This window comes from Nicotiana sylvestris, chromosome 10, assembly GCF_000393655.2.
Source record: "Nicotiana sylvestris chromosome 10, ASM39365v2, whole genome shotgun sequence".
Taxonomy (NCBI): Eukaryota; Viridiplantae; Streptophyta; class Magnoliopsida; order Solanales; family Solanaceae; genus Nicotiana; species Nicotiana sylvestris.
In genome coordinates this window covers 844,864-870,786 of record NC_091066.1, presented here as the reverse complement: position 1 = coordinate 870,786, position 25,923 = coordinate 844,864, and the positions used below count along the sequence as shown (strand labels likewise).

Below are 25,923 nucleotides of genomic sequence, written 5' to 3'. Positions count from 1 at the left end.
TTTGTATCAAACTACCACTATTATCCTTAGCCCCACGGTGGGCGTCAAAATGTTTACCCTTGAAAATGAATAACAATTGAATTTATACACAATTTTAAGAATATACAGACTAATTCAATACAATTGATTAATGACGTTAGATAATTAAAATAAGGATAGAATAAGAAACCAACCCAGTAGTAATATTGAGTCCGGGCTCGGTTATAAGCTTAACAAGTAGCCTGCCTTCGAATCGGAGCCAAACTCTTATGAAAAACTATGAGAAAAATTAAGGGAAAAGGGTCAAAATATCCCTCTACTATTGTTTATTGTTTACTTGTGCCACCCGTTATACTTTTCGTCCATTCTTGTCCCTACCATTAACAAAGTTAGCAAAATTACCCCTAACCCTAACGTCCCTCTACTGTGGCAGTTGACCCGTCTAATATTTTGTCCATGTCAGCAGCAAACAGTAAGAACAATAATGATAAAGCCGGAAGCTAGGCTTTCCCCTATTTGTTTGGTATTATTCTTTTTTTTTCAAAGTTAGGTATGATCCAAGCAGAAACAACATTTCTATCTCACACAAAGTAGGGTAAGGTCTGCATGCATACTACTTTTTCTAACTTCACTTGTGAAATTATATTAGGTATGTTATTATTGTTGTTATTTTTTTATTAGGTATTTCTTACTGATGAAGAGAACCTTTTCCAAATAGAATGTATGCCAATGAAAATAGCTTTTTCATGAAAGAAAACCTACACGATTGTCCAATTATTTATATGACTCGTGTATATATTTGGCTTTACATTGATTTGTCAATCTATATATAACAATTCTATCTTCTATTCAAATTTTGAACCATGTTTTTGAAACTTACGTATAAGAAGTTATAATCCAAAATTTTATTTGCAGCTACCGGGCCGAAAAAAATTCCATCTATTTGTGCTCTCCAATATACCACCATACATTGTGCCTCGATTGCTTATATTGTTGATAATGTAAAAAGAATAATAAAAGAAGAAAGTACAAGTAAGGGAGACCAAGTCTTATCATATTAATCCTATTGAGGAAAAAAAAAAAATTCTATCAAGCATGCCAAAAGTCAGAATTCGATAAAATAAGATATGATATGATCATCATATAGTTTTAATGCACTTAGGATGATATTACACATGATGATGCTTAAAAATAAAAAAATGCCCAACTATTGTAAATTGATGCAATTTAACTTGTGTGCCTTTGTCTTCTTCCTTTACGCTATCCAATATCACCCGAAACTTCATATCTTACATGTCTGGTCTAGAAGAACCGGTACATTATAAGTGTATTCGGATAAAATCGAAGTTAGTGAGCACCCCGATTTTCTGGTGAGACAAACAAAGCAAGGACGTAATTACAAGGGATCAAAATCGAAGCCAGGAGCCTCTCGTATCAAGGCCTGAACAAAACACATGCCCTCGGAGCTATCGAGACTACGCCCCAGATCCGGTTCGAATTCTAAGACCTCGGGAAGTATTACCAAATGACCGCACACAATTAACAAAAGGACCGTGATATCCGTGTCCAACCGGATATCGCGCCGTGAATCTTGGCCCGAATCGCTAGCAGATGTATGATTAGCAAAAAGAAAGATTTCTTTTTTTATAATTGTACTTAGGGTAAAACTCCCCTACTATATAAAGGGGAAGCTGATTATTCAATAGACACACTATAACACACATACCAAGGCAATATACATTTATTTTCTCTACTTCTAAAAGTGATTCAAAGTTATTAATTTTTTGGGAAAATTGCCAAAAATATCCCTATACTATTATTTATTATTTACTTGTGCCACCCGTTATACTTTTCATCCATTCTTATCCGTACCGTTAACAAAGTTTGCAAAATTACCCCTAACCATAATGTCCCTCCACTGTGGCAGCTGACCCCATCAATTTTATCCATGTCAGCTGCCATGTCATCGACCCCACCAAATTAAAACCCTAACATAAACGACCCCCACTCCTCACCTCTCCATCCTTTCTCTCATCTTCTCTCCCTCACCTCATACCAAAATCGCCGGAAACCATGGCATTTCACCGAAATTTTTTTAGCGGTTAGACTAACCTCCACGGTATTGGCTCCCCTCTTCGTCTCCTTTCTCCTTCTTCATGTTTCCTCATTCAAACAGAAACCCCATTCCGCCAAACCAGCAAATAGAACCGGCGAAACTCACCGAAAAAGTCACAAGGCCACCATCACTGACTACCTCTACTCTTTTTCACTCTATTCCCTCTTCTTCTTCTTCTTCTTCTTCTTCTTCTTCATCCAGCATGAAAACAGGCGAGATCTACAGATCTTGATTAAAAATATACAAAAACACCACTGCCTTTCCCCTCCTTCATTTTCTTCTACTGATCATTTTCTCTTTCTTCTTTGCAGAATTATTTTTGAAATTTGATGTATCTCAAAATTTGATGACTCTAACCGTTCAAAATTTGGAACCAAATCATAAGTTCCAAGAGTGTAAATAATAAAAATTTTATAATTTTCTTAAATATTTTACCGCGCGAGAAAAGGGGATAGAAGACAAAGAAAGAATAACTATCAAAATCAGACTATGTATTCGAAAAAATTGAGCTAATCCATAAAACGAAACAGCCAATAAACCGCCCAAAATGTAACTTGTAAGATCTAAAACAGTAAGAAAATAATTTTTAACGTTCAAATTGAACATAGGCCATGTGTTCATTTCAATATGTGCAATTAGTTCAAAATGAGCATATGATATCGCTGGGAAAAGATAATGCAAAAAAAAAGGAAAAAACCCTTCAATTTTATTTGGGGATTAAATTACTTCCAATGCTGATATGACATTTTATTTGGTGGGACCTGCTGACTTGGCTGCTGACATGGACAAAATATTAGAGGGGTCAGCTGCCACGGTGGAGGGACGTTAGGGTTAGGGGTAATTTTGCAAACTTTGTTAACGGTAGGGACAAGAATGGACGAAAAGTATAACGGGTAGCACAAGTAAACAATAAACAATAGTAGAGGGATATTTTTTACCCTTTTCCCTATTTTTAATTGTCTTAATGTTTTATTTTAATAATAATAAATATTTATAACATATGAAGGAAAGAGGAATAAATTGTAGGGTGTATGCACCTTACACCCCTTCGTCGAAATTTTTGATTATATATGTATAAGAAAAATAAAAGTATTGAGGATAAATATAAAAAATGACACCGCTTATCACTATATTGATTTATCTGTTAGTCCAATTTTTCAAATTGTGATACCACTTATGAAATATCATGCATACGACCACCGATAAAGTGTTGAAGTTCAATCAATTAAGAAATCTAACATACTTGCGAATTAATAAATACATGTAGGTTCAAATATCATAGATTATCTTGGTTGAGATCATAATTAATTAGGGATAATATTGGACTACAGACTAAGAAAAATAAATAGATAATGGAAAAATAATGAAAGAAGCAACCAGAAAGAGTGCATGCGTGAAATTTATAAAGAAACAAAAAGAAAATAACATCAATTGATTCGATAAATAAATAGAGGAGGGGAACAAAACCTTATTATTTTCTTATTCTTGTCTTATTATAATTTGAAAGGAATACAAATGCATCAATTAAGAAATCAAGCTCCTTTCTTTCCATCCCTCCCATCTAATGCTAATTTATATAGTACACTCTGATCATCATTTTGGAATCTACGCCGTGTATGGAGCTGGCATGGGCATACCCTTGACAATACCACAAAGAGGGTGGTTGTCTGGGAGGTTGTACTCATCCCTCAAGGAGCGCGACGGGGAGAGAACACTAAAATATAATTGTTGTCCTAAGTAGAATCTCTCCCACATTTCTGATCGCAAGTTCCACATTCCTGCATTGTCCAAAGTTGTCATCACGGCTGCCCACGAGTTTGGATAGACTTGAATGCTGTGCCTGCTTACTGCGTCTACTAAGTTGTAGTTCTTCCTCTTCTCAGGGCTCCACTTCCCAGGTTCGATGCCTACGGCAAAGAAGGAATACCCATCCAAATGATAGGTTTGGATAGTCTTTTCTTCGTTCTCGAAGATAATCTCCACGAAATTACGGAAGGTAGCATTCTTCACATTCGGGGAAATTGTCACTTTGCTCAAGTCAGATGGAGGCTCATCAGCCATCAGATCGTACTTAAAGGTCTTTTCAGGAACTCCGAAAAACTCAACAAGCTTCAATGGGGTGTCAGTATCCATATGGGAGATACCATTCAAGGCGAATCGAAGCTTGCCAGCTACTTGACTCCTAGAATTGACGATCTTCATGGTGCGAGTGATGTTGATTTTTCCGTAATGGTAGGATCCCTGAGGGTTAGGACGGGCAGCGCTAGCGGTGAGGTTCCATCTAAATGAGCGGAATTGGTTCATGGACCAGGCAATACCTTCAGTGTTATCTGGTGGGGGTGCTGGGAGCTCAGATGATGCTGGTCCCTTACCGTTAGCATAACGAAGGATGGCTACAGAGGAGAGCTCCTGCTTCAGAAATCTGCTAGAAACAACCATGTAATAGTCTTTGGGCTCTTGATCAGCAGTGACCAGGACCGAAAGACACTGACCAACATGAATGTCAAGTGAGTCATAGACATTCTGCACCGTATGTGATCCCTCCATCTCAACCAACTTCATGGTGTGGCCTTGGATCCTGACATTGACTGAGGTCCTCATGCCAACGTTACACATCCTGTATCTATAAGTCTTGCCAGCCTCCATGGTGAAGAGTGCCTCTGTTGCCTTGTCACCAACTTTGCTGGACTTTCCGTTAATGTGAATGCCATCAGGCCTACCAATGGTGCGCCCGCCGTCCAAGATCTTTTTCAAGGTCCTGTGTCCCTTATTGTACCAATCGCCCAAAAAGACATTGTACTCTTCAGCGGGTTTGTCAAAAGGAATAGGGATAAGGTTACGACTATGAACATCGACGGCACCAAATCCACCAGCTGCACGATGTAAGCCTGTTGACGGGAAGTAGAAAAAGCTACCGATTTGATCCTTCACCTGGAAATGATAGGTGAAATTTGTACCAGGCATGATAGGACACATAGTTCCTGGGGTACCATCTTGCCACGAGTTCTTCCTTTGTTGGATACCAGACCAGGTAAGGAGCAAGGGCTCATCTAGGTTATTGTAGACATTGACAACAATATTATTGTTGGATGTGCAATTGATCCTCGGCCCTGGTAGCTGGCCGTTTATGAGAATGCCTTGTTGGGGGACACCCAATGGAGCAATTGTACCGTAAGTAACATTCCACTCGAAGAAGAGGTAAGGGTCCTCAGCTTTCACCACCAAAGCTCCAACGGAGAGGCAAAGTAGCAAAGCCACAATTTTCACACTGGCTCTCTCCATGCCTCCACAAAATCCAAATCTCACTATATTTTTTGGAATTTTTTTTATAGATATTTTTTTGGGATTTTAATTTATTTTATTTTGACAAAGAAGAAGAGGTGAATGTCTTCTTCTTCTTCTTCCTGCTAGAGCTTGCATTCTTACCCTTCGTCGTGATGCTTTTTATAGCAGGAGGTTTCCTTTTTTGAGCCATTCATTATCTCCCGTAATGTACTCTGTGGCTCACTTTTTGTGCTTCACCCCTATTCTTGCATTCCCTTTAATTGTCTCTTGATTCTCCTTGCATTTCTCATTCTTGTTTCTATGCCTTGACTTATTCTTTATAGAATTTAAGAAAAGTTTTAAAGACATTAGTTTAAATTTCTCCTTGTCCATCGATGTAGTAAAATGAACATCTTGGTCTTTCTTTAATCGAAAAGCTTGTAAAAATACAGATATATAAATAGACTTATTCATGATAAGAGAATGTTTCTTCATTAATGTCTTTTTAGTTATTTTTATCTTTCACTTGTTTTATAAAACATATTAATAAAATATTTATTTTAACTTAGCTACTTATTACTATCACGGAGCAAAATGTTAACCTTTAAATTTTTACGGTATGTAATTTTATATTCTCATAGGAAAGGTGTACAACACATTATGAGTACTATTTTTTCTGCTATCATGTCGATTGTAAAGTTAAATAATACTATAAAAATAAAGAATATGTTATAAAAAGAATTGTATTTACGCTGAATGTCTATATTTTAGAGAGATTTTAGGGTTTATTATTTGGTGACTAAGTCATTTTTCCCTATAAATAGAGGGGTTCTATTCCATTGTAAATCATCCCAAAATTTAATAAGAATTCTCTCTCTACTTTTCTCTATAATACTTTCTTCTTCTTTTATTATTTCATAACACGTTATAAACACGGGACTCTATCCAATTGAGTAGAAGGGGATTGAGTATAATGATAGTCCATTATTCCATGAACTTCCTTCATGATTAAATTCTGGATTTAAGGTAAGTATTTTACTTTTTTTTCTCTTTTAAATTCTTGATATTCTATAATTTGATTTTAAATACAAGCAAAGACGATAAAATTTTGATTGTAACTCTAATGGAGTGTGATAGAAATTATAACCACCCAAAGTGGTAAAATTTCTATGTCTTGTCATGATCAAATTCATGTATGATTGTGGGTAAAAAATTGAAAATCCGTCCCATTGAATTTGCTTCATTCTCATTCCCTTAAGAAAATGTGATAGCAATATGTGATAAGTCTGAAAGAAGACAAAATTATTATTGTGAAGGTATAATGGATGTGGACGTTGTAATAGACGAAATTATAATCGTCATCATCGTGGCAATGAGAATAATCAGGATTCTCAAAATAATCCTTCACTCTGTGAAAGTAATGTTTGTCATCGATTTGACATGAGATTTTGTAAAGCACATATAAATGATTATGGTCCATTCATGATGTAAATGTGACAACATGTGATTTATGAATACATATTCATTTGGAAGAACATGAGCGTGCTAGTGGTATATACCACACTCACCTCTAGAAGGAGGTTTGAGAGGAAATAAAAAAATAATATCATTATTATGGCATAAATGATCATTGGTCACATACTTATTGTACGCCAAAATATTTTGGCATTGTAATTATTAAAAGACAATGCTAATGCAAGAAACAGATCTTGCATATAATTTTGATCATAACCATAATGGTATAACTTTCTCTTTAAAAGAGATATTCACCATATGGATGTTGATGAATATGTGGTACTACAAAATTAATTGAGAACTCTGCAAGAGCCAATTATACTATTTTGGAGAAACACAATTGATTACCAATAAGGTATTGTATTGTAGTAAGTCTCAAAGAAACTTATTCATTTCCAAAGTATACGCGAAAGCGGTTGATTATATTGAGACTATAAATAAAGGAAATATTTAACATCTTCTATTACTACAACTTGTAGCGGAGTAATATGTATGTAAAAAGTTATCCGCTTTATTCTCCAGTTTGTACTACACAAATAAAAGAATGCCACAATAGAGTAGAAGTTTATTGATATAAAAACTCATATCATAATAAACTTGGAATTTATTCATAATTGCACACATCATGGTGTAAACCTGAAGTTTATCAATATTGATAATTTCTTCAATTGGCGTAATTGTTTTAGCCATTTATTTAAGCATGATGTGCAAAATAGCAAAGAATTCACATGGGTAAATATTAAAGAACTAGAAAGTTCTTTACGAATTCTCTTATATTGCTTGTTCTTATTAATTAATAGACCAATTAAATTGGGATTGCATCCCATGAATACTAAAAATATCAAAGGTGGATATGGGCTCATTCACCTGCTATGTATACCATATAAGATGCATCTATGAGATGGTTACATGTGCAATTATTGTTAACCTGCAACCTGGCCGGTGTTTGTGAGGTAACTTGCTCAGTAATTTAATTTCGAGCATAATTTCCATATTTTCTATTCAAGAAGTTCATCTTGATAAGTTGGTTTACATCACAGTTGGTTTAGCAAAATAATTTATTGAGTGTCTCTACTTAATAGCTAAAATATTGCTTATGAGAACAAAGTTATCTATATCAATTTGATATAGGTTATATACGAAAGTATATTACATTCTCCCCTCACAAGTGGTTCAGGGTTAGGAATCAAATAATTTTATCTTATTATTATTGATGTGCGGTGTATATTTTGATTAACACCATAACGCACAAAAATGGGTTCTCAAAGTTGAGAAAACAAGTTAGTTTTTCTAACATGAGGGGGAGACATGATAAAAGTTAAGAAAAAGTTACGTGGAATGAATTATCATGTGTACATTTAGATCCTCGAATAAAATAATATGAACTTGAAGTTCATAAAAGGATAATTCATTTGCAATATATTACAAAGCAAGCCAGACGTATTTGCTGACCCAAAGAAAGTAACTATATTCTCATTGCAAATGCTCATATTAAGTTCTAGAAGGACAAAGTCTATAGTACGTTAAAGCATATAGACAAATCGGTTTCAAATAAACTTCTTGATAAATAAGATGAGCAAATGATCATAATAAGAAGGCAAGAGGTCTAGAAGATCAAGTGACATAACTGTGATGACCCAAAGGTTCATATTTTATTTTAGAATCCGAATCCGGGTTTTGAGGCCTTGAAAACCTCATTTTCCTTCTCCTCAATTTGCGTGCACAATCTGGGCGCATTTCCGGAAAGCCTTTATGTGAAATTTAAGAAAAATATTGAATTTGGCCTTTAAAATTAATTAAAGTTGACTTCGGTCAACGTTTTTGGTAACCAGACCTGGACCCATGATTTGATGGTCCCATAGGATCCGTAGTAAAATATGAGACTTGGTGTATGCCCGAAATCAAATTCCAAGGCCCCTAGCCTGAGAAATAAATTTTTGAAGAAAATTATTTGCTGGAAAATATAAGTATTTTTAAAAATGGAATAGTGTGTGATCTCATTGGTATCGGGCCCGTATTTTGATTCCGGAGCTCGGCACAGGTTCGTTATGGTAATTAGACCTTATCTATAAAATTTGATGAAAAACGGAAGAGATTTGATGTAATTCGGACCCTTGGTTGAGAAAATAGAAATTTGAACTATCTTGTGAAATTCATGAGTTTTGGTGTTAAATTCGTTGTTTAAGATGTTATCTTAGTGATTTGATCGCATGAACAAGTCCATATAATGTTTTTCAACTTGTATGCATATTTGGTTTAGATCCCCGAGGGCTCGGGTGAGTTATGGATAGGCCACAGGGTGTTTTGGACTTAGGAAAAATATAGCTGGTATGCTTCAGATGTTGCATTGCGAGATCAGGCTTCACAATTGTGAGCTTCACAGGCTTGGAAATTGCGAGCCTTTCATTGTAAATACGACCAAAAGGCTGGGCCAGCAAGTTCGCATTTACGAACATCCCTTCGCATTTGCGAAGTCAACAGGAAGGGTCAATCTTTGCAATTGCGACAAATTATTCGCAATTGCGACAGTAGCAGGCATGCAGCATATTCGCAATTGCGAAGCCTATCTCGCATTTGCGAGCTTCGCTATTGCGAATCTCTCATCGCAATTGCGACATCTGCAACTTTCAAATGAAACTTGGATGGGATTTTCACCCATTTTACACATCTCTAAAATCCTAAAACCCTAGAGGCGATTCTCCAAGACCAAATCTTCCCCAAACCTTTGGTCAGTGATCCTAATCCATTTTCTTTCACTTTTCCATCATATTTCATGAATTTCCAACAAAAAATCTAAGATTTCTATGGTAAAAATTGGGGGTTTGGGTAGAACTAGGGATTTTTTTATAAATTGGGGATTTAGACCTCAATTTGAGGTAGGATTCCAAAATCAATTGCATATTTGGGTTCGGGGGCGAATGGGTAATCAAGTTTTGGTCCAAATTTCGAGTTTGAACCAAGCGGGCCCGGGGTCGGGTTTTTGACTTTTTGGGAAAAATGTTGGAAAATCCATAATTAAGCATATGAATTGAGTTCTTTAGCATTTATTGATGTTGTTAAGTTAATTATGACTAGATACAAACAGATTGGAAGTGGAACTGAGAGGTAAAGCGAAAACTGAGGCTTGATTGTTGGCCATGAAATCGAGGTAAGTGTTTGGTCTAACCTTAGCTTGAGGGAATAGGTGTTGATGCTTTAATTGCTACATGTTAGTATTGAGTTCGACGTATAGGTGTGGTGATAAGTATCTATACGTTAATGTTGAGCATACAAGTGAGTCTTATATTGTGACCGTTGTATCTCTTATCATATACTGTTCATGCTTAAATTGATGGTTCTATATGTCGAGCAAGTTTTATGATATTTGTTTTTGGGTATTTAATCATTGTTGAGTATTGACTCAAGTTGAGACTTACTTTGTCAAGTTAACTGTTGAAATAAGATTGGTTATTGTTGATTCCCTTACCGGGATGTTATTGTTTCTTCTGTTTGGGTGAGGAAGAGTGTAAAACACGAAAGGTGATATCGTGCATGATATTGTGAGTGAGTGTTAATGCACAAAGGGGGATGCCGTACCGATATTGTGAGAGTTAATGCACGAAGGGTGATGCCGTGCCATGATTATGAGAGTTAATGCACGAAGGATGATGCCGTGCTGTTTTTGTTGTTTCATATGGTGAGGACGAGAGTAAAAGCACGAAGGGTGATGCCGTGCACGTGTTACTATTTCATTATTCCTGTTTGTTCAAACATGGTGTTTACTTTACTTCTCTATTGAATTACTATCAGAATTTTATATTCCCCGCAGCTGTTTCCCCTTCCCATCTTTATTTGCTACTTTTCTGTTATTATTGTTCTGCTCGTATATGATTTAACTGCACAGGTTGATATAGTTATCGTGTCCTAGCCTCGTCGCTACTTCGCCGAGGTTAGGCTCGACACTTACCAGTACATGGGGTCGGTTGTACTGATACTGCACTTTGCAGTTTTGTGCAGATTTTGGTGCCGGGTTTTGTGAGTAGATTTGAGGTTGCTACCTTAAGTCCAGGGAGACCCAAGGTAGATCTGTCGGCGTTCGCAAAGCCTGAAGTCCCCTTTTCCTCTATTTTAGTTTTTCCTGTCTCTTTCTATTTTGAGAACAGATGTACTTATTTCAGAACAATATTTGTAGAATTTCTTAGACGTTCGTAGATTGTGACACCAGATTATTGGGGGAGTTATGTATTAGAGTTGTTGAATTGCTATATCACTTTCGCATTCTATATTTGTCTAGTTTTAGTTGTTATTTGATTCTGTCTTGATTAGTAGCAAATGTGGTAAAACTGTAACTGTCGGCTTGCTTAGCTTTCAAGAGTAGGCACCATCACTATTCCCGATGCTGGGAAATCCGGGTCGTGACAATAATACTCCATAAAATCTCAGGAGAAGTTCAGGTACCTGAAAATATAAATGAAGAGATCTCTATGTCGTATCTTTATGAAAAAATATTGGAACCGATATAAAATATTTGTCGACGACATCTATGATAGTGCTAAGTATAGATGGAGATCTTAAGTTTGTCGAATACAGACACAAAAATATTGGCCAAATAGAAGAGACGCAATTCGAATAGAAATGGTTTCATATGAAAGACAAGTATTTGGACCTGCAGTTCAAACACTTGAAAGTATAAAGTCAATGGTATGTGCAATCCGTTTTCGATATTTTATTTGTCTAGCATGACATGAAAACTTGATATGCATCTAATTAAAGTCTATTATATGACTTATATGACGATCCTTGGAGGATTTAAATTGCTTGAAGCATATACAATTCTTGATCTTGAAGTACTACATTCTCAGTGCATTTTATGCACAAATGTATCTTACTATAATTATAAGCATGATAATGTGATAGCGAGGATTTTCAATGTGCAACATATTCATTGGAGTTAATATGGATATTTCATTCATCAAATCTCTACCGACGTCAACCTTCAAGAAGCTAATGTACAAGATTGGGATACGAAGGCTCAAAGATATGAATTGATGCTCTCATCAGGGGGAGTTAATACGCATTGTACTCTTTTTTCCTTATAAGATTTAGTCCCACTGGGTTTTCCTTGTTAGTTTTTTAACGAGGCAACCAAAAGGCGTATTGTTAAAATGTGTACTCTTTTTCTTTCTCTAGAATTTTTTCCCACTGAATTTTATTTTAGTTAAAGTTTTAACGAGGCACATTATCTGGTAAATAGACATTCAAAGGGGAGTGTTATAAAAAGAATTGTATTTATGGTGAATGTTTATATTTTAGAGAGATCTTAGGGTTTGTTACTTTGTAGCTAAGTCACTTCTTCCCTATAAATATAAGGGTTCTATTTCATTGTAAATCATCCCAAAATTTAATAAAAATTCTCTCTCTACTTTTTTTCTATAATACTTTCTTCTTCTTTTATTGTTTCATAACAAAATATAATAACTTGACTAAAAAGTCTATCAGCTTATTTGGATGGTGGTTACTTGTTGTATCCTATTGTATTGTTATCTCAAAATAATGTTTGTTTTAATTATTTCATTAAAATTGGTTGTATTGTATTGTTAAATCTATTGTTTCGGAACAATGAAAAATCCACTTTTTTGAAACAACCGATTTGGTGTGGTGGGATTGTTTCCTATTTTTCTTTTCAATTATGCCCTAACTTATTACTTTACAATTCTATTTTAACCTTTACCTTTTTTTTATTTTAACTCCAAATCTCAAACCTATAACCAAATTATTTTTTTTCCAAAACTTCTGCCGCCAACGTTAAAGGTGTTTCACCGCCTTCTGTTTTATTTTTTCTCCTAATTTATTTTTAACTCAATTCTAATTAGCTGTGCTCTTTTGTTTTGCCTTCTTCTGTCTAGCTCCTTTGTTATGTTTTCTTAAGGTATTTTGCCTCCTTCTGTTTTAATTTTTAAAATTATTTTTATGCATAATTTAAGATAAATTTAATATAAACAATTGAGAGTATTTTAGTAAACTTATCAGTTACAGCACAATATGATACAGTCAAATCAAACAGCAAAATATTATTTAACAATAACAAACAATACAATCTATCCAAACATTATATTCACAAAACAATACGATACAATACAATATAATACATTATAAAACGATGGGGAACAATGATCCAAACAAATACTAATGTACAACGGCTAAAATATGACCATCTTTTAGGTCATTTACTACGGTTAACAAATCCGTGTATTATTATAGGAGGTAATGAAATATTTTCTGTTCACCTTATTATGTCTTACTATTTCTGATGACCTTATTGATGTAATGCTATAAATAATACCCCCCTTTAAATAAAAAAAAACCTATGTCTTATTGGACCTACGGACACGGAGAATATAATTACGTGCATAAATTTATGTATAAACTAGTTAAGTAATTCACGCTTCGTACGGATAGCCAGTTCCTTTTGTAAGTTTAGTTGATATGGATAACATAGAAGTTGTTATAATACCAAACATTGAAAGAGGATATATAATCTATGACATTAACAAAGAAAAAAAATTATAATTCAAACTTAGATAAAAATAAATAAATAGAAAAACCTAGAATAGAAAAATAAATCCAAATAAAAAAAGAAAGCATTGAATACCTTTTTAAAATACCAATTGTAATGACCCGACCGATCGTTTTGAGCACTAGCACGTCGTTCGGCGGTTTGAGGCTTTGAGCAGCTTTACTTCATGTATTATGACTTGTACACATGGTCGAAATTGAATTTCAGAAAGTTCAGAGTTGATTTGGAAAGGAAATTCTTATTTCAGAAGCTTTAAGTTGGAAGAATTGACTAAGATTAGATTTTTGAGTAAACGACTTCAGAATCGGGATTTGAAGGTTCCAACAGGTTCGTATGATGATTTTGGACTTGGGCGTATGCTCGGATCGGGTTTTGGATGACCCGGAAGCATTTCGGCGCCTATTGTAGAAGTTAGCTTTTTGGAAGAATCTCATAAATCTGGGTCGAAGTGCATTTCAAGGTTATCAATGCTCGTTTGGGATTTCGAATATGGGAATAGCTCTGTATGGTGATTCCGGTAATGGGAGCACGTCTGGAAATGGATTCGGAGGTTCGTAGGTCATTTGGAGTCGTTTGGTGAAAGTTAGGAATTTGAAGATTTTTGAGAAGTTTGACCGGAAGTGGACTTTTTGATATTGGGGTCAGAATCCGTTTTCGAAAGTTAGAGTAGGTCTGTAATGTCAAATATGACTTGTGCGCAAAATTTGAGGTCAATCGGGCGTGAGTTGATAGGTTTCGGCATCGGATGTAGAAGATTGAAGTTCTAAAGTTCATTAAGCTTGCTTTGGGTTGCGATTCGTGATTTCGACGTTATTTGATATGATTTGAGGCCTCGAGTGTGTTTCGGGGTGGTTTCGGGGCAATTTTGGTTAAGCTGTTGTTGCTGGTGCAGATATTGTTCTTCGCGAATGCAAAGGGCCTCACGCATTCGCGAAGAAGAACATTGGGCTAGGCTCTTTTTGTTCTATGCGTTCGCGAGTGGGCAGACGCGTTCGCAAAGGGCTAGTTGGTAAAGCTTCGCATTCGCGGGCCCTGTCTCATTTTCGCGTAGAGGAGCTGGGGGACTGAGGCAGATTGTGCTTCGCGAACGCGAGGGGCTTGCTGCGTTCGCGAGGAAGGATTTCTGGGCGTGAGGGTTCTGAGCTTCGTGAACGTGAGGGATGTTCCGCGTTCGCGATAAAGGGTCGTCTGGGCAGTTTTCTCTTTAAATCGGGGATTTGGCTCATTTTCACTTCACTTTCCATGGGAGCCAATTTTGGAGCAATTTTAGAGTACCATTTTCATCATCAAACACGAGGTAAGTGATTTCTATTAGTTGTGAGTTAAATACATGGTCTATATATGGATTTAAACATGAAAATAAGTAGAAATTGTGAGATTTGGAAGAAAATCTAGAGATTCATATTTTTAGATTTTGACCATGAATTTGGGCATGAAATTGAGAATAAACCACATATTTGAGTTCGTAATGCTATGGGTAATGGTTATTTTCGAAAAATTTCAGAATCCAGGCACGTGAGCCTGGGGGTGATTTTATTGACTTTCCGAGCGGAGTTGGGAATTGTTGTGAATTGAAATCTTATGAGTATTAGAGTATATTTTCATTGGTTTTCACATTGTTTTGCTATTTTTGGAACGTTGGGCATCGGTTTGAGGTGTTAGAGTGGCGTTGGAACTGGTTATTGAACTTCGGAGCGAGGTAAGTCTCCTTTCTAACCTTATAAGAGGGAATTAACCCCATAGGTGAACTAAATTATTATGTGCTTCTATTTGTTGGGGCTACATACGCACGAGGTGACGAGAGTCCATACGTCGCTACTAGCTATGCCTATGTCCGGGAAGTTTTTGGCTTACATCATGCCTTGTTGATATTGTTATTGATTTATGTTTATTGTCTGTTGTGAGAGGGAATGAGATTGAGTTTGCTTATTAAATGTTTTGAAAGAGCTGAAATTGAAGAATTTAAGATTTAAAAGGTTTCATTTGAACTTCGTAATTTCGAAAAAAAATTGAGGAATATTATAATAGCTTAAGAAATCTACGTATAACCACATTGCATGTATATTTCGTGAGCGGGGTAATTCCCTTAAAAAGCTACAAGCTGAATTTCCCTTATTTTGAAAAGAATGAAGAAAGAAATATGATTTTAATGTTAAATTTATATTTGACCGTGTCACACGTATGATTCGCAAGCGGGGTATTTTCTTTCTACTACTCTTATAGGATCAGGCCGTTCGCCTCGGCAGAATTTATGTACCACACTTTCATAGGAGCGGGTCGTTCGCCTCGCCAGGTTAATAAATACATCTATGGTTCGCGCCGTTCGACCCTCGGCAGTGCACAATTTACTTTTATGTTGGATCAGGCTGTATGCCTCGGCATTTCCTATATATATATTATCCTCATGGAATCGTGCGTAATATTTGGCAAGAAGCCAGTGTATTTGAGGAATTTTCCCTGATTTGAATTATGACAACTTTCTTGATGAAATCCACTATTTCAACATATATGCTTCGGTTACGGAGGGAACTTGCTAGTTGAGAGATTGAGAAAGAGGGGAATTGTACCACATATTCTATACTTGTTTATTTCATATATTTACTCTGTTTCATACTTATTCACTTATTTACTGTACCTGATATTATTAGACCACTAGTAAGTGTCGGAATCGACCTCTCGTTACTACTTCTTCGAGGTTAGACTGGATATTTACTGGGTATGCACTGTTTTTGTATTCATACTACACTTGCTGTACATTTTGTTGTATATACACATGCATGGCTAGTGGCCTAGTGGGCGCAACGACATGGTTGACATGGGGATCTAGGTGAGCTGCATCTTATGTACGATCCGTAGGCAGCAGAGTTTCCTTCAGAGTATTTGTATTTCTTTTTCTGTCCAAATTGGGATTCCAGATAGCTATTGTATTTTATTTTATTTCCTAATAAATGTTCATGCACTTGTGACACCGGGTTCTAGGATGATTATGGGATATTTAGAATTGAAATTGGAAAACGTTATTATTATTCTTTAAAGTTCATCTTTTACTAGTTAAATTGAAGAAAATTTATGATTTCAAAAATATGAATGAGAATTTAATTAATTATTTAGTGTTGGCTTGCCTGACAAGTAGTGTCAGGCGCCATCATGACCTTTAATGGATTTTGGATCGTGACAACATGGTATCAGAGCACTAGGTTCACTTAGGTCTCACGATTCTTGAGCGAGTCTAGTAGAGTCTTGTGGATCGGTACGGAGGCGTCTGTACTTATCATCTAGAGGCTACAGGGTTGTTAGGAGCATTTTCCTTCTTGATTCCTCATCGTGCGCTTTGATTCCTTTGAGGCTTATGCCTTTATTTCTTCCTATTCCATCCTATGCGACGTGAAACACTTGCTATCGATCGAGAATTGAGGAATTGTAATGGTACCACAGATTCGGTGTGAGATGTTCCCCCTGCGTAGTTTATTGGGCTATTGTCGTCGCCTTGCGGAAGGATATTTTGTCATTTCAGCTCAGTAGTTGTACTTGTGAGAGTTTTGAGGCTATGCACAGGTTTGTTATGATGCTCATGAGTTGTTATCGCACAGTATTGAGGTGATGGTGAAATGGTTGCCTATTTGTTGGGGCAGTGAATGACTTGAGAGGAGGGTTGCTCAGTGCATGATTCAGAGATTCAGTATTTTATTTCCGGCGGAGGAAAAGGCAATTGGACTATAAATGTTCAGATTTGGGTTGATGGAGAACGAGACTTGGTATTTTCGAGCATGGTGGAATTTTCATCCGTGATGTGGTGTCATTGTCCTTGTTGAATACGTTAAGTTCGCCGGTGTTATGGTTTTCTTCAATTCGCCTTTGGGGCAGGGTAGCATGAAATAATGCCGAAGAAATGGCTATCAGAGGTCGCAGTATCATTTGGTGGTTAAACTTTTAGAAGGCCAAGTGTGAGAAAACAAGAGTCAAGTAGTTGCACAAAGGAGTGAGTTTGACCAAAGTGGGAGAGTGGCGGAGAAGCGGAGTAGTGTATGGATTCTGTGGTAGGATGACTACACGTCTTGAGGGAAGTTTAGAGTGATTGGAATTTATGGTGGATGGTGTCTGGGTCTACAGACTTAATTTGAAATATTGGCTATTATACGACAGGAGATTGGATACAATAGAAAGGAGTTGCTCGATATGAAGAAGGATACAACATGACTTTGGATTTGAAGTCCTTGTCGCACCTTTAGTTAATGCCTGTGAGGAGTGAACGAACTTGTACAGCTGGTGAATAAGCAATGGCTCAGGATAGGTTACTGAGTTTGTAGTAATTGTACCCAGTGTAGTGGCGTTGGAAGATGTTGGCATGTAATTTCCATATATGGGTTATCTCCCTGTGGGCAGGTCAGCGGTCGCATGGTTGGCGAAGCTTCTACAAAGAATTCTACTAGCTATCCGGTAAGAGGTCGAATATGTAAAGGTGGTTAGTGATTCAAAGTGTTCATGAAATGCTAACAGAAGAATTTTGAGTAATTTGGCGGGTTGATTGTGCAAAACCATGTCAATAGGGGATAAGGAATCTCGGTGAATTCCAGAGTTATGTAATAGGTGGGTTCAAGCTAAGTGGGAGAGCCCCACTGCTGAAGATTGGATTGTATGGTCATCTACTTATGAGGTTTCTGGTTATCGGCATATTGGTAGGTTATTAACACTTAGGAAAGAGAACATCAGTGGTGATCTGAGCAAAGGATTTGAGGAATGTGTGCTATAATTGGCCTTATCAGTTTATGTTCAAGCTTTGGGAAGACTTAGGATTTATGCTTCGTGTAGAGGTAATTTACAAGAAAGGTGTCACGACCCAAAACTCGAACCTGTCGTGATGGCGCCTAACGTGGTACTAGGCAAGCCGACACACTTCCAAAACACTTCAATATTTCATTTAAAAGAAAAGTCATAGCTTTTCATACTAGAAACTTCATAAAAGAGTTGAACTCAAAATAAAAATGCGAAAAAGATAGCCCAACATCGGGGTGTCACTAAGTCATGAGCATCTAAAACCAGTCTAGAATCAGAGTTTACAATGTTCCACCAAATATCAAATAGAAAGAAAAGATAACAATAGAAGGAGAATCAAGGGATGCGGACGCCGACAACTACCTCGTATGTCTCCGATAACCAAATGCGCACGAACTCAACGATCTCTACGACCGGCCTCACCTGAATTTGCACACAAGGTGCAGGGAGTAACGTGAGTACTTCCAACTTAGTAAGTAACAGAAATAAATAAGGAACTGAGTAGCAGTGACGAGCTATGCAAATACAGTTTATTTTAATAACAAATAAGGAACAATCATGCTTTCAAATTTAGTAGTTTAAGTCAAATCGGTTCGTACCCAAGTAAATCAGATATCAAGTCTTCCAGAAATTTGCACAACAAGGACATATAACAACTAAGTGTAACAAATAATTGAAAGCAAGTACAGTCTCTCAGGACCATAGTCACTCAGCTCCTCTCAACAACTCAATCACTCGGCTCTCAGCCCTCAGTAATCATACTCAATAGGTACCTGCGCTCACTGGGGGTGTGCAGACTTCGGAGGGATTCTTTTAGCCCAAGCGCTATATCGCTGCAGTGTGCAACCTGATCTAGTATATGAACAACCATAAGGCTCGTTACGGCGTGAAACCTGATCCAATATAGATAATTAGCCTGAAGGCTCGTTAAGGCGTGCAACCCGATCCAATATATACATATATAGCCCTAAGGCTCGTTGCGGCGTGCAACCCGATCCATATACCCTCACATAGCTCACAGCTCGTCACTCAGGCCCTATCTCAGTCACCAACCTCTCCAGTCCCTCGTGCTCTTATAAAGCATAAAATTTAGCCCAAATAGAGATAATAACATGTATCAATGATAAATAGGAGGGGACAGAGGTAAAATACGGAAGTAATATCATGACTGAGAATCAATCAGCAAATAGCAGTTAAATCAGCAAGTACACGACCTCATGGGTCTCAACGGTGATATCACAAGGCCTAAATATAATTTCTAACATGAAGTGAAGTCAATTACCATAAAAACAGAGGGAACCCGTAGTAAATAGTAGGCTAATCGATTCTACAGTCATCACGGGACGGAACAAGTCACAATCCCTTTGATGCATGCCCACACGCCTGTCACCTAGCATATGCATTACCTCCAAAATAGTCATACGACATAAAATTCGGAGTTTCATACCCTCAGGACTAGATTTATAACCGTTACTTACCTTAATCCGAGCAAAATCCTACTCTGCGATGCCTTTTCCTCTCGAATCGGCCTCCAAATGTCCCGAAGCTAGCCACAAGCAGTAAAATACCATTGATATATGCTAAAGGAATCAATTCCACAAGAAAACTTTAGACTCAAAACCTGAAATTGGCTCAAACCCGGCCCCCGAGCCCACGTCTCGAAATCAGACAAAAGTCACAAAACCCAAAAGCCCCTTCACTCACGAGTCCAACCATAGAAAATTTATCAAAATCCAACCTCAATTGCCACTCCAAAATCCCACAATTCACTCTCCAAATTTCCAAGCCCTAACCCCCAATTTTCACTTCAAAACCTCACTAATTAAGTGAGAAATCAATGGGAAAACACCATTGCAAAGGATAGTTAGGCTCAAGAAACTTACCTCATGCGATCTTTGTTGTATAATAGAACAAACACTAATACCTTAATTGAATCGGTCAAGATCAAATCTATTTATCAAAGTGCTTCTCCGACTGCTCAAAATATCTCTTTTCAACTGAGGAACAAAACAAGATCATTTCGTTCCACTTTTAGTAAAATAATGAAGGATATTCCATTAGTAATGAAAAAAGGGGTGGGGTTTTCCTTGATGCAAAAGAGCTAGATCAGTAGTTTATCTAGGACGAATTCCTACTTACTTTTCTTAGTAATGGTAACGAAGGTATGCCAAGGGAAGCTCGGGCCAACCTATGTCTCAGTAGCTGCCCGAGAAAGGACCACTCAATCCAGAAAAATTCTCGCGACTGCCTTTCAAACAGGACCTCGAGAGGCAAGCCATGGAAGTGATAAACCCCGAATTCCCTTCAAAAATCTCTTCAAAATCTCCAAAGCCCGTGTTCAAAAAAGTGAAAATGAGAAGAATTCCAGAAGTCCTCTATTTATACTTTCTGCCAAGTAAAACCGCACGTGTGGTACAAATTGTGCATCTGCGGGTCCGCATCTGCGAACCAAGCTCCGCTTCTACGGAAAATCACTTAAAGCACTACGACAACTTCTGCGACCAAAGACCCCATCTGCGATCATCGCGGGTGCAGAAACAACCTCGCACATGTGGCTCCATCTCGCACTTGCACCTAGCTGCCCGCATCTGTGACTCTCACAGGGGTGGGAAACTCTTCTCACCTGCGGACTCTGCCCAGCTCCTTCTTGTCCGCACTTGTGGCTCCTCAGTCGCTCTTGCGGGATCGCACATGCGGGCTCCCCAATGCAGGTGCGGGAACAACAGAACTAGCAGCTTCAGCTGCATTTCTTCAACTCCAAACCTTTCGTTAACCACACAGAATCACCCCGAGGCCCTCGAGACCTCAACCAAACATACCAACGCATCCCATAACATCATATGAACTTAGTCGAATCTTTGAACCACTCAAAACAACATCAAAACACCGAATTACCTCGGGGTCAAGCCTAAGAACTTCTATACTTACGAATTCTTCAAACGATGCCGAAACCTACCAAACCACGTCCGAACGACCTCAAATTTTTCACACAAGTCAGAAATGATACCACGAACCTACTCCAACTTCCGAAAATCCAATCCAACCCTGATATCAAAATTTCCATTACCGGCCAAAATTGCCAAAATTCCAACTTTCGCAAATTCAAGCATAATTCTATTACGGACCTTTAAATCACATTCTGGATGTGCTCCTAAGTCGAAAATCACCTATCAGAGCTAACAGAAGCATAAAACTTCAAATCCTAGGTCGTTTACACATAAGTCAACATCTGATCAACCTTTCCAACTTAAACCTTTACATAAGAGACTAAGTCTCTCAATTCACTCCGAAACTACTCCGGACCCAAACCAAATAACCTGGTAAGTAGAAATACAGCTGTAGAACACAAAAGAAGCATAAAATGGGAGAATGGGGCTATAACTCTTGAAATGACCGGCCAGGTCATTACATCCTCCCCCTCTTAAACAAATGTTCGTCCTCGAATAGGTCTAGAAACATACCCGGAACCTCAAATAGGTGTAGGTATCTGCTATGCATCTCTCGCTCGTTCTCCCAAGTAGCCTTCTCCATGGGCTATCCTCTCCACTGCACCTTCACTGAAGCTATATCATTTGACCTCAACTTTCGAACCTGACGCCCGAAAATAGCCACAGGCTCCACATCCTAAGTCAAATCATCATCCAACTGAACCGTGCTGAAATTCAAAACATAAGATAGATCGTCGATATACTTTCAAAGCATAGAAACATGAAATACTGGATGCACACTCGATAAGCTAGGTGGCAAAGCAAGCTCATAGGCCACCTCCCCAATTCTCTGAAGCACTTTAAACGACACAATAAACTGAGGGCTCAACTTGCCCTTCTTCCCAAATCTCATAACACCATTCATGGGTGAAACCTTCAGCAAGACCTTCTCCCTAACCATGTAAGACACATCATGGACCTTTCTGTCAGCAAAACTCTTCTGTCTCGACTGCGCCGTGTGAAGCCGCTCCTGAATCAATTTCACCGTGTCCAATAAATTCTGACCTAAGTCTGTACCCAAAAGTCTAGCCTCACCCGGCTCAAACTAACCCACTGGAGATCTACACCGCCTCCCATATAAAGCCTCATATGGAGCCATCTGAATACTCGACTGATAGCTGTTGTTGTAAGCAAACTCCGCGAGTGGCAGGAACTGGTCCTATGAACCCCCAAAATCAATGACACAAGTGCGTAACATGTCATCCAATATCTTAATAGTGCACTTGGACTGTCTGTCTGTATGAGGGTGAAATATTGTGCTCAACTCAACCTGAGTGCCTAACTCTCGCTGGACGACCCTTCAATAATGATAAAACTGGCACCCCATCAAGGCGAGCAATCTTTCTGATGTAAATCTCAGCCAACCGCTCTAAAGAATAGGTAGTGCTCATAGGAATGAAGTGCGCGGACTTGGTCAGCCAATCTATAACCACCTAAATAGCATCGAACTTCCTCGAAGTCTGTGGGAGCCCAACTACAAAATCCATGGTGATCCGCTCCCACTTCCACTCTGGAATCTCTATCTTCTCTAGTAATCCACCCGGACTCTGATGCTCATATTTCACTTGCTAATAGTTGAGACACCGAGCTACAAACCCAACTATATATTTCTTTATTCTTCTCCACCACTAGTGCTGTCTCAAAACCTGATACATCTTTGCGGCACCCGGATGGATGGAATACCGCAAAATATGGGCCTCCTCAAGAATCAACTACCGTAGCCCATCCTCATGGGGCACACATATCTGGCCATGCATCCTCAACACCCCGTTATCACCAATAATCACATCTCTGGCATCACCGTGCTGAACCTTGTCCTTAAGGACAAGTAAATGAAGATCATCATACTGGTGCTCTCTGATGTGATCTAATAAGGAAGACCAGGAAACCACACAATCTAGGACCCGACTGGGCTCCGAAATATCCAATCTCACAAACTGATTGGCCAAGGCCTGAATATCAACTGCAAGGGGTCTCTCACTAATAGAAAAGAATGCAAGACTACCCATACTCACTGCCTTCCTATTCAAGGCATCGGCCACCACATTGGCCTTTCTCGGATGGTACAATATGGTAATATCATAGTCCTTTAGCAGCTCCAACCATCTCTGCTGCCTCAAATTGAGATCCTTCTACTTGAACAAGTGGTGGAGGCTACGATGATCAGTAAATACCTCACAAGACACACCATAGAGATAATGCCTCCAAATCTTCAACACGTGAACAGTGACAGCCAACTCCAAATCATGAACATGGTAATTCTTCTCATGGGACTTCAATTGGTGTGAAGCATAAGCAATCACTCTACCCTTCTACATCTAAAACACACCCAATATCGACCCGAGAAGCATCACAATATACTGTGTAAGATCCTAAAGCTGATGGCAGAACTAACACTAGAGCTATGGTCAAGGCAGTCTTGAGCTTCTGAAAGCTCACCTCACACTCATCCAACCACCTGAAAGGAGTACTCTTTTAGGTCAATCTAGTTAAGAGTGATGCAGTAGACGAGAACCCCAAACGAACTAATGGTAATGACCAGCTAAACCAAGAAAGCTTTGAATCTCTATGGCCGAGGACGGCCTGGGCCAACTCTAAACCGCTTTTATCTTCTTCGGATCAACCTGAATACCCTCAGTGGACACCATATGTCCCAAGAACGCTATTGATCTAAGCCAAAACTCACACTTGAAGAACTTGCATAAAGCTTCTTCTCCCTCAACCGCTGCAATACAAACCTCAAATCCTCAACGTGCTCCTCCTGGCTACGAGAGTACACCAGGATATCATCAATGAATACAATAATGAACGAATCGAAATAAGGTCAAAACATGATGTTCATCAAATGCATGAATGTCGTTGGGGCGTTGGTCAGCCCAAAAGACATTACAAGGAACTCATAATGATCATATCGGGTCCTGAAAGCTGTCTTAAGAATGTTCGAGTCCCTAATCTTCAACTAGTGATACTCTAACCTCAAGTCGATCTTGGACAACACCCTCGCTCCCTGAAGCTGGTCAAATAAATCATCAATACGAGGAAAAGGATACTTGTTATTGATTGTGACTTTGTTCAACTGCCTGTAATCAATGTACATTCTCATAGTGCTATCCTTCTTCTTCACAAATAGAACTGGTGCACCCCAAGGTGACACACTAGGCCGAATGAACCCCTTATCAAGGAGTTCCTGAAGCAGCTCCTTCAACTCCGTCGGTGCCATATGATATGGTGGAATAGAAATAGGCTGAGTGCCCAACAACAAATCAATACCGAAGTCAATATTCCTATCCGATGGCATGCCCGGCAGGTCTGTATGAAACATATCTGGAAAATTCTTGCTACCAGAATTGAATCAATAGTAGAAATCTCTGCACTAACATCCTTTACAAAGGCCAAATAAGAAAGACAACCCTTCCCAACCATCCACTAGGCCTTCAAGAACAAAATCACTCTATTGGGAACATAATCCAAGGAACCTCGCCACTCAATTCATGGCAATCTCGGCATAGACAATGTCACCGTCTTAGTGTGATAGTCCAGAATAGCATGACACAGAGACAACCAATCCATGACCAATATCACATCAAAATCAACCATACTAAGCAGCAACAGATCAACTCTAGTCTCTAATCCCCCAATAGTCACTACACACGACGGGTATACACGGCCCACAACAATAGCATCACCCACCGGCGTAGATACACGAGTAGATGAAACTAGAGACTCACGTGGCATGTCCAAATAATGAGCAAAATATGATGACACATATGAATAGGTGGAACCGGGGTCAAATAATATAGAAGTATCTCGATATACGAAGATAATACCTGTGATCACTATGTCTGAAGCAATGGCATCTGGTCTAGCATGGAGTGCATAGAAATGGGCTTGATTGCCACCTGATCAGACTCCTCCTCTAGGGCGACACCTAGCTGACTAAGCTCGACCCCGAGCTGGCTGAGTAGGTGGTAAAGTAACTGGTGCTGAAGTCGAAGGCTGACCCCTCTACCATTGATATGTACCTACCACTAGGTGGGGGAACTCCTCCTGATATGACCAAACTCTCCACACTCGTAGCAACTCCCAGGTGCTGGTGGTGGGGACTGAAGGGAGCCCCGAGCACCGGGATAACTAGTAGAAGAACCTGGTATGGATGAACCCTGAGCTGATGGTGCATGAGTCGAACTCTAAGCAGGGAGGGCACTGAGAGATAAGTGGCTCTGATGTGAATTGTGAGAACTATGGCCAGATGATGCACCACAGTGGACCGGGTCAGCCGTCTGAGCATGCCTGAAAGGACGACCTCTTTCATGGTAGAACTGACCTCCAGAAGGAACACCACCAAATCTACCTGATCGCCGAGGCCTCTTGGCCTCCCTCTCAACCCGTTCCTAGCGGCGAACAGACTCTATCACCCGAGCGATATCAACAACCTCCTCAAAAGTAGCACCAGACAACCTCTCTCTAGTCATAAGTATCTGTAGCTGATATGTGAGGCCATCAACGAACCTCATGATCCTCTCCCTGTCTGTGGGAACCAACCAAACAACATGACGAGCTAACTTAGAAAATCTTATCTCATAATGCATCACAGTCATATCATCCCGATGCAACTTCTCAAACTGTCTGTGCAGCTCCTCTCTACAGGACTATGGCACATACTTCTCCAGGAAGAGAACGGAGAACCGCTGCTATGTAAGGCGTGCTGCACCAACCGGCCTATGCCTCTCAGG

General features: G+C 38.7%; 1 protein-coding gene across 1 annotated transcript; it reads right to left on the bottom strand.

Annotated features, from left to right (window-relative positions):
* Nucleotides 1-3,552: 3,552 nt before the first annotated feature.
* Nucleotides 3,553-5,505, bottom strand: LOC104217594 (L-ascorbate oxidase homolog). Its single transcript, XM_009767881.2, has one exon. It carries the CDS (start codon nt 5,375-5,377, stop codon nt 3,701-3,703), a length of 1,677 nt encoding a protein of 558 aa, XP_009766183.1. The 5' UTR covers nt 5,378-5,505; the 3' UTR covers nt 3,553-3,700.
* Between the last annotated feature and the right edge of the window lie 20,418 nt (nt 5,506-25,923).

Bases quoted from the DNA above. Each gene is read 5' to 3' on its own strand.
- LOC104217594 (XM_009767881.2), bottom strand. From the start codon at position 5,377: ATGGAGAGAGCCAGTGTGAAAATTGTGGCTTTGCTACTTTGCCTCTCC.